This window comes from Lathyrus oleraceus, chromosome 6 (genome assembly GCF_024323335.1).
Source record: "Lathyrus oleraceus cultivar Zhongwan6 chromosome 6, CAAS_Psat_ZW6_1.0, whole genome shotgun sequence".
Classification (NCBI taxonomy): domain Eukaryota; kingdom Viridiplantae; phylum Streptophyta; class Magnoliopsida; order Fabales; family Fabaceae; genus Lathyrus; species Lathyrus oleraceus.
Genome location: NC_066584.1, coordinates 300,374,953 through 300,385,178, shown reverse-complemented (window position 1 = coordinate 300,385,178; position 10,226 = coordinate 300,374,953). Strand labels below are relative to the sequence as shown.

Sequence of the window (10,226 nt, the reverse complement as noted above, 5' to 3'; positions counted from 1 at the left end):
AGAGTGTGAGTAAACGAATGGTTAATTGCAATTAACGAAGGAAAGGTGCATGAAAATTCAAAATGCTTTTTTTTCTTCACTTTGTGGACTAATTTTGAATATTTTCAGGTGGGAAAAAATTGAAAATAAATACTTTAGGTTTGATTTTGTGTTTATTTAATGATTTGTAAAATGATTATGAAAATTATAAAAAAAATGACTTTTTAACAATCATAATCAAACCTTTTATCATTATAAGTATAAGCTTTTTTTTAATTTGAAATCTGAAATTATTAGGGGGTTGAATATAGTGAGTGAAAAGAATTTCTAAAAAAAAAATCAATTACGTATTAATTATTATTCATTGTCATCGATCAATCTAAATTACCCTTTAAACAAAAATATTTTTCAGTTTAATGAAATGATTTTCTTTTGTAATTAACATATTCCCCAATCTTAGAGCCACTAAGAACATTTCTTTCTTTCACATGTCACTTTTCAATTGATCAAAATTTATATCATTCCCTTATATCAATTTTTCCTCTCTTTTCATCTCATTTTTTGATGTAGTGTCTCTCTCATGAAACATTTATGTTGTGTCTGTCATACCCTAATTTTCAACCCTAAGATGTCATCATCATTTGTATCATTTGCATGACATCTAGCATCTTTGCATTACTAACCTATTGAAAATACAAAAATATTTTCTACTTTGTTTGTCTTAAGCTAGGGTTTTGCAGCAAGAGTTTTCAAAGATTGATCAATCAAGACTTGGCATGAGTTTCAATATTTCAAACTCTTAATCCTTCCCAAGTGATCAAGTGACTTCCATCAACAAGAATCAATTTCAATATCATTACATCTCAAATTCATCAAACCAGAGTTCATCTGATACCCTCAACTAGGGTTTTGACTCAAAGTCAACTAGTTGACTTTTTAGTCAAGGCATGATCCCAAAGCTTGAAGTATGGTTCAAAGACTTCAAATACATCATAAGTGATCCATTCACATCATCCAATGTGCCTAAGAGATCTCATTCATTAAAGATTGCAAGAATTGAATTCATTTGATACAAAGTTAACTGAGGCAAAGTCAAAGATTGACTTTTGACATTTTTGGTCAACCATGGACTTTTCAACTCAAGGATCATGAAAATATGGTTGATGGATGCATTTGATCAAGATAAAACAAGAAATTTGAGGTTACTTGCAAAAAGGGTAAGATTTGGTTTTGTAAATTTTTCTAAGTTATGAAAAAAAATACATGTTCAAGTACCCATCTTTCCAAGGCCATAACTTGTGATCCAAGCCACCATTTTATTTGATCCAATGATCATATTAAAGGTATTGCTTCATACTTCAATTATGTCCCTTATGATTGATTCCCGAAAAATGCAAGGCTTTCAAATTATGAAGCCATGAAGTTGGTACCATAAAATTGAAACACTTAGAAAAAATTTCAACCAAATCTGCCTTCAAAAAGTGGCTTACTTGATCATCATTTTTCACCATTATCCATATTTTATTCAAGGAAAACTCCCAACATGAAAGTTGTAGAGGATGGTCTTAGCTTTCCAAAAAAGTCCAAGAGCATGAAATTATCATATTTGAGCTAAGAGTTTCAAAGATGTGAAGTTGGCTCTCCAAATCTGAATTTTGAATCATTTTCATGGCAAATTCATCATGCAACCTTGAGCCAAAGCTACATAATCTTACTTTGCAGACTATCTTGCTTCTAAATCTCACCTTAATCATAAGATTACACAAACCCTTGGTGCATTACGTAAGAGATTGAGCCATTAACCAAGTCTTGATGCCATATTTGGAATGTTTTGCAAAAAACTTCATATCCATTTTGATAAAGGCCAACTTTTTACAACCACTCTTGTATTGAGCTTCCAACTTGTTTCTTCTTATCACACTTAATCTCTAAACCAAAAAGCAACATCCTTAACCTCAAGAAAAGTACCTCTAAACTCCTCTTTTCACTCCACATTTTCATCATGATCCATTATGCATTTTTGTGCAAAATGAAACCAAGTCACCAAACTAGCATTCCAATTGAACCAAGATTGATTTCTGCAAGTTACATGAACCATATGGAGCCTCTATAAATAGATAGCCAAGCCTCATAACTCAAGACACCAGAATTGGCATAAAAACTCCATTGTAGCAAATTCTCCAAACCTCAAACTTCCAAATTTCATTGCGCTTGTATTTTCTCCAATCCAACACTTCAAACAACTTTTAAACATCCATTAGAAGTTGTCCAAACACTTGAGAAACTTTTGTAACAGCCCTACCATCATCTTCCAAATCACATTTTTATAGCTTGCAACTTGATTTGGAAAGGAAGAACCAAGCATTCTCAACTCAAACCACGCATTCAAACACCTTCCTTAAGGTGTAAGGAAGTTGTTCAGATCATAACATCACATCTGGAACACCCCTATTTCAAAACACGGTTTTCATTTTTAAGGTATGTATTCATTTCTGCAATTTATGATTTAAGGTACCGTTTTGCATCATTCTTGTTACCATTTCACTTGCCAAGATGTGAGGAAAAAACCCCTATGATCATGAGTCTTAATCGGTGATGTTTGGAATTTAATTTTAAATTTAATTTTTAGTGTTCATTTGAATTTTGTTTGATTTCTGGAGATTTATGAAAAATAAATGAAATTGGTTAATACCATTAGATTCCTTGCGAAATTCTAAGCAATTTTGGTCTTTACAACTTTTGATTTCGTTAAGAATTAAGAGAGTTAGAGTTTTGAGAAGTTGTGAAAATGGTGGAAATGGTGGATTATGGGATGAATGAGGAAGATGAAGTTTGAAGCCATTTTTAAATTTTAAAAGTGATTTTAATATATATTTTAATTGATGTAACTTAATAAGTGAATTGGCATTGCACCCCAGTGGTAAAATATTGGTTTGTTAAGTCTCTTGCCTGCATAAGGTCTGGGGTTTAAATATCTTTTGCCCCAGATTTTGGTTTTTATTTTTCCAAACAGTGCATGGAACCCCAAGGACGTGGGTTCGACCTGGCAAGTGTAATGTTTATTTTTTCTCACTTGTTAAATGTTCATAACTTCATGATCCCTTAGCATTTTTTACTCATTCTTTTTGCCTTGATTATTTTGGCTTATGTCTTGTTTGTTCTTGATGTTGAAAGCTTGTGTGATTAAAGCACACTCTTTTAAATGTTGATTATTATCCTTAACATGTTTGAACTTTATTATCTTCATACATTGTATCAATTGATTCACCTTGAAAACATGTTTGAATGAATGGCTAGGAGGTGATTAGGTTTTCCACTTAAGTTTGGTCTTATCATGAACTTTGATTCAAGTTTAATGTTTATTTTGTGAAGACTTATAATGTGATGCATGTTTGACCTAAATTGATTCATGTTGTGTTTACCATGTACCAATGAATTCCTTTACCATGTCAAATAAGATTTTGTCGTCACCATCAATGTGTTGTGTCTTGTGATGTTATGTGAAACTTCGTCATGTCTTGTTTATGTTTATCTTAATGCCTAAAAACCATGATAAATATTGTCATTCATACATAAATCACCTTGTGATTTCCATTGTATTTAGCCATATTTTGTGCCTTAATGTCAATGCATGTTCAACCTTGTTATTATTTATATCCAAGTGAAAGGAATCATGACATTCTTGTCATTTTGCATGTGTGTGTTCATCTGCATTCTATACAACTTTGATTCCCCTTAATCCAAAACTTCTAGATACAATCTTAGATTCCCCTCAATGTAAACCTTAGGATTCTATCTCTCTCTCTCTCCTTATTATAACCACTTTCATAATAAACTTTGACTTAGGTCATTGTTTTCCCTTTTATTTCTTAATCAAATGCTTCAAAAAACTTAAGCATATTTAAAGATCTTTTCATAAGACCTAAAAACACAAACTTAATTCAAACATTTTTGCCACTTTGGCTTTTCCATGTTTAAAACCTTTTCATAAAAGAATTAGACATGAGTCATCTCTAGTTGAGATTTAAGTCTCCTACCCCATAACATTGTTGAGATTGATATTGATTCTTTTCCATTTTGAAGAGGTATGTGGCATACTTGTTGATTTTATATCCAAGTGATAGTCATTCTTTCAATTTGATGCAAAGATCTATCTTCCACGTGTTTGTGGTGATTTAAAAGTGAGTTTTCTCCTTAAGATGACAATTTGTATCTTTCTCATAAAATCAACTCTAACAAATCCCTTCTTACTTTTGAACCCGGACTATGAGACTCAATGTCTTTCCAAATCATCAAACAATAAAAAGATATTCTTTTTCTCATCTCCCCAATCAAGTAGAAAACAATTTTAAACCAAACACATATATTTAAAAGGTTCCTATAGAGTACTACATATGATTAGGATGCTAATACCTTCCCTTTTCATAACACACCCTCGTACCTTAGAATCCCCCCCCCCCTTTTGCTTAGCTTAAGTTTAATCTTCTAGCTTTACATATACATATTGGGTTATTTTTGAATCTTTTCCCCTGCCCTTGGATAAATTAAAGTTCGGTGGTGATATTTTGATTCATGAGTTAAGTCTAATCAAAATGGCGACTTTAATAGGGAAAGAATATTAAGTGGATGATACCTAACTTGTTTATATATGTTTATTAATATTTGTTGCTATGTTTTCTTGGGTTTCATTATGGAGATCTATAAGTGGTGTGGAAATCCTAACCCGGATTAGAGAATACAAATAAGATAGGATGGTGGTATAATCAAAGTTACATGTCTGGAGTAATCCTAAGCATGATTAACATATGATATAACCTTGCTCAGTGGATACCTCTTTGATGGTAATATTTATTGTTACGAGTAAATCGTAGTGGCATTATTATCTTCGACCTGGGAGTCTAAGAAACTGGGGACCTTTAGAACTCTTTCAACCCCTTTAAGCCTTTTTAGGATGTAGTGCGGAGATTATCCAGGTCTAAGATCTGAGGTAATTACTATGTGATGCTACACTCAGACGAGTTTCTCTTGAGAATATTATTGGTCTGCGAGCAAGTCTTTAAACCGATAATATCTGAAAGATAGATCTATGACTCTGGGGACCATTTTAGAACCTTATTCTACAGGTACAAAATAAACCCATTAGTTCATACATTGTGGGATGGTTAGACCCTTAGCTCCATGCTTAATGTCAAAACCCTAAACCCGTATTTGTGAAACATGCATTCATGCATTCATGCATCCATAAAAACCTTTTTGCATAAAAACCAAGAAACCCAATAGTTTTCTTTTGCAAATATTGATAGGTAAAATGGAACTTGGAAGGAGGAATACCAAGAAATACACTTTCAAATGTCCTGACTTAACAGAGTTGAAGAAGTTTGGTTCTATGATAGTTAGTTTAGAGGATTTCAGAGCTCGGTATGGAAGACTTGTGGGTATCTTGAAGACTAAGGTTGAAGATGGAGTTCTCAACACTCTGGTACAGTTTTATGATCCACTCTACCATTGCTTCATATTTCCAAACTACCAGCTTATGCCTACTATAGAAGAATACTTTTATTGGTTTGGTTTGCCAGTCTCTGACAAATTACCATTCAGTGGTTCAGAGCAGACCCATACACCAGCAGTTATTGCAGAAGCACTTCACCTAGAAACGTCTATTGTGAAGGCCAACTTCATTAAAAAAAGGAGGGATTCTAGGTCTAACCTCTAGATTCCTGATGGAGAAAGCCTTTATCTTTGCAGAAGCGGATAGTATAGATGCCTTTGAAGCCATTTTTGCTATACTCATTTATGGAATTATGCTTTTCCCAAACATTGATGACTTTGTGGATGTTAATGTTGTACGAATCTTCTTAACTGGTAACCCAGTACCCACATTACTTGGAGATACCTACCATTTTATCCATCACATGACTAAGAAAGGTGGTGGAACCATTATTTGTTGTGTATATCTCCTGTATAAGTGGTTTATTTCTCACTTACCCAGATCCAGGCTCTTCAGGGAGAATCCACAGAAGCTCAGGTGGTCTCAGAGGTTCATATCTATTGATCAAGGGAATATACATTGGTATGACCCCTCCTATGATGTTGGAGTAATTATTGACAGTTGTGGTGAATTTCATAATGTACCTCTCCTTGGTGTACATGGGGGAATTAACTATAACCCCATCCTTTCCAGATGCCAGTTAGGATATCCTATGGCAGATAAACCCGATAACCTTCTATTGTCAGGTTTCTTTTACCTCAACGAAGAAGAGAGTTCCAGTTTGAAGGATAGAATCATATGTGTTTGGTGCAACATTCACGGGAAAGGAAAAGACTGATTAGGAATAAAGAATTGTGTTGATTTTGAGCCCTACACCCAACGGGTTTGTGCTAGAGCCAGTGAACTTAAGATGACATATGCTCTTGAGAAGCCCTCATTCCCTTATGCTATAACATCATCATCCACCATTCCTATTGAGAATAAGGAAGAGTTTAAAGAATTTTTGGCTAGGTTGAAATTGGAAAGAGACACTTGGGAAGGCAAGTACCATGTCTTGAATGATAAGAAGATGAAGATGGAGTAACAACTAAAGGAGAAGGATGATTTGATTGAGATTCTAGAACAGCAAGCTGTGAAGAAACAGGAGGAACAAGAAGGTTTACTTCTCTCTAAAGTCCAGCCATTTCATGAGTACTCCAGCATACCTCTCACCTCAAGTGCTTGTAAGTGAATCATCGACAAGCTTATGATCGAGAACGCTCAGCTAAAGAGGTAGAAGAGGAAGTATCAGCCAGCAACATGACATTCTACAGATGATATTCCTTAGGACTCATAGACTTGGTTGTTTTCCTCTTGTATTGTTTAGGATCATTGAAATTATATTTCATCCCTTGTAATCCCTCAATTGTTTAATAAAAAGAGGTTTTTGTTCAGCTTATACCAAATTTTATCTCTATAATATTTGCAATAAATTATTGAGTTTCTTAAAAATTAAACCTCATCTTTTGCATCTGCATATCATGTATCATTCAAGCACAAGTTCCTGCATTTCAAGAAACTTACATGTGTCTTCTCCCTCCGATAGTCAAACTGAATCACCAGTACAATACTCGAGCCAATCGCCGAAGAAGGATGAGTCAGCTTGAACAAGAAAATCAAGAGCTCAGAGAGGAAGTAATCACCTTGAAAGACTGTTTGGAAAGGCTTACTGCTATGATGGAGACTTTGGTGGTTACTCAAAATCAGTCATCGAATAATTCTCATGATCCCTTGTAACGAATAGCAATCTCTAAGAACGTCTCAATGCCTATTCCAGTAGCGCCCGTCAATGATCAACAATATCACATGAGATCCGATTTCCCTTGGGGCATGCCTCACGGTTATATGCCAACTGGATATCGTCCCCAAAACGCTAAAGCTTCAGTAGTGACTATTGTGATGTATGTACCTCCTCCTATGGTGCATACGACTCCTTATAATGAAGAAAATATTTATCATGCTGCTCCAAGCAAAGTTGTGGGAATAGATGAAAGGTTAGAGGGATTTCAAGATCAGTTCTTAGAAATGCAATGGGAAATCAACGCTCTTCGAGGTAAGGATCTTTTTGGCAAGACCGCTTTCGAACTCTGCTTGGTTCCTAATGTTCAAATTTCGCCCAAGTTCAAAGTACCAAAATTCGAGAAATACAAAGGAAATTCATGTCCTCAAAGTCATTTGGTGATGTATGCTAGGAAGATGTCCACTCAGACTGACAACCGTCAACTTCTTATCCACTATTTTCAAGACAGTTTAACTGGTGCCGCTCTTAAGTGGTACATAGGGTTAGATAGCACGAATATCCGTACTTTCAACGACCTTGGTGAATCTTTTATTTGTCAATACAAATATAGTGTAGATATGGCTCCTGACAGAGATAAACTTTGGGCCATGTCTCAGAAAGACATGGGCATGCGACTTAAGGAAGCAGTTCGAGAGGGACATTTGACTAAGGAAGTCGACGCTTCTAGTCATGTTAAGAAATTCACCAATAATTTATCCAAGAAGAAAGAATTAGAAGTTAGTGTCGTTTCATATGGCATACAAAGAAGAAAGTATCAACATGTTGCAGCCGTTTCACCAATCATTAGTCCACTAATGGTAGCGCCAATTTATCAGCCACAGTTCTCGCATTAACATCAACAACATCAGCAACAACAACATGTTTAGCAACAACCATCAAATCAACAGCATCAATAACCTCCACAACATGCTCGCTCTCAATTCAACAATCAAAATCGTAATCGAAAAAGGCCACCGTTTGATCCTATCCTAATGTCCTACGCAGAATTATTTCCTGCACTGCTAGCTAAAAATCATGTCCAAACAAGGTCTCCACCACCTGTGCCAAAGGACCTTCCCTATTGGTATAAGGCAGATCAATTTTGTGCTTACCATCAAGGGGCACCAGAACATAGCATTGGAAACTGTTTTGGTCTAAAGTCAGATGTTCAGAGGCTCATCAAGAGTGGTATCCTTTCATTTAAGGACATAAACCCCAATGTTTAAGTTAATCCTCTACCGCAACATGGTTCAGCCTCAATTAACATGGTATATGGTTTCTCAGGCAGTTTCCGGATCTATGATGTACAATTATTGGGCAAGAACTTAGTAAAGAAACACATCAGATATAGCAAGAATGGTTTTGTGCCTGTACATAACTACGCCTCTTGCAGGGTTTGTTCTAGGAACTCTCAAGGATGCGTAACTGTTGTAATGGATCTCCATGATCAAATGGACCAAGGTTACATTGTAGCCTACCAAGCCATAGATTATAATCAGGTCAATATGGTCAATAGTGACAACTAAGTGAATGTCATAGTTCCTCAGTTCAACGAATCTGAGCCTATACATATTAATTACGACAGCCGAAAGACTTTTCTGACTCCTCTGGTCATTAACTTACCGGGCCTAGTTCCCAACCAATCTGATAAAGTTGTGCCTTACAAGTACAATGCTACAATGACTGGGAATGGAAAGGATGTTCCTCTACCCTCCATTGTTAACATCGCTGATGTAAGCAGGGTCACGAGGAGTGGGTGTATATTTGCAAAATGGATTGAGGATAACGCAGCAGGAAAGCAGGCTAATGTTGAGATCCCTTTTGAACCGGTTGGCCAATCTGACAACATGAATCTGAAAAGTGATGACGATGAGGTGTTGAAGATCATTAGGAAAAGTGAATACAATATGGTGGAACAATTACTGCATATACCTTCTGTAGCACCTCAAATTTGCACCTATCATTGTACATACATTTTCATATTAGGTCATAGCATATCATGGTCCATTGCATAGCATTGCATTGCCTCTTTTGCCTCAAGTGCAAGCCAATCAAGGAATTAGGTCAAACTGATCAGGAGATCAGTCAGTCAAGCAAGCAAGCACAATTCTCAAGGAGCCAAGGCCCTGGGGTTGGTCCAACAAGTTCACATGACTTGGGGATGCATTTGGAGTATTTTGGTCAAGGGTTGAAGGCTCAGAGGTCATCAGTTCATACACAAACAGTCAAAAACCCTAGAAAGTCAACAGTCAATCAAAGCAGTGGATGGTGGCCATTCTTGTGGAATTTGGGCACCATGATCAATAATCAAGAGTTCATATGTCTTGGGACATCATTTGAAGTCAAGTTCTCAAGGAATTAGGGTTTGGAAGTCATCAGTCAATGCACAATCAGTCAGAAACCCTAAAAGTCAACTGTTGGTCAACTGTCCATTTAATCAGTGATTGGATGATTGGAATTGGTTTGTGAGAGTTCATTCATGTCCAAATAGTCATCATACATCATGCCAAACACCATCATGGAAGAATTTGAAGCCAGATCAAAAATTTCCCAAAATGGAAACTGGGCCTGTAACTGAAACCTGCCATAAATGGAAAGTCTTGATCCTCAAAATTATATCTTGATACAAGCCTCAAATGAATTTTTGCCCAACATGAAAGTTGAAGATCTTGTTCTCCCATTTCTAAAAAGTCCAAGAACTCTCAATTCCCATGTGTGGTTGGCAAGTTATGATCGAATCGATTTCAGAAAATCTTGAACTTCAAGAGGCCATATCTCTCAAACCCTTTGGCCAATTTTGGTGGGGTTTTTTCCTACAAGTCACATTTGATCCCCTCTTTCCAAAAATATAAATTTCATGTGCCAAAACTTCACCAATCAAAATGGCATATTTTGACTTTTCTCATTTAAATGTAAGTTTGACCAAGAGTTGACTTTTTG

The 10,226-nt window shown here is 35.8% G+C and overlaps 1 protein-coding gene across 1 annotated transcript; it reads left to right on the top strand.

Moving 5' to 3' along the window:
* Positions 1 to 7,270: 7,270 nt before the first annotated feature.
* Positions 7,271 to 8,140, top strand: LOC127095310 (uncharacterized). Its single transcript, XM_051034019.1, has one exon. The coding sequence runs from the start codon at positions 7,271 to 7,273 to the stop codon at positions 8,138 to 8,140; it is 870 nt and encodes a 289-aa protein (XP_050889976.1).
* The last annotated feature ends 2,086 nt before the right edge of the window (positions 8,141 to 10,226 follow it).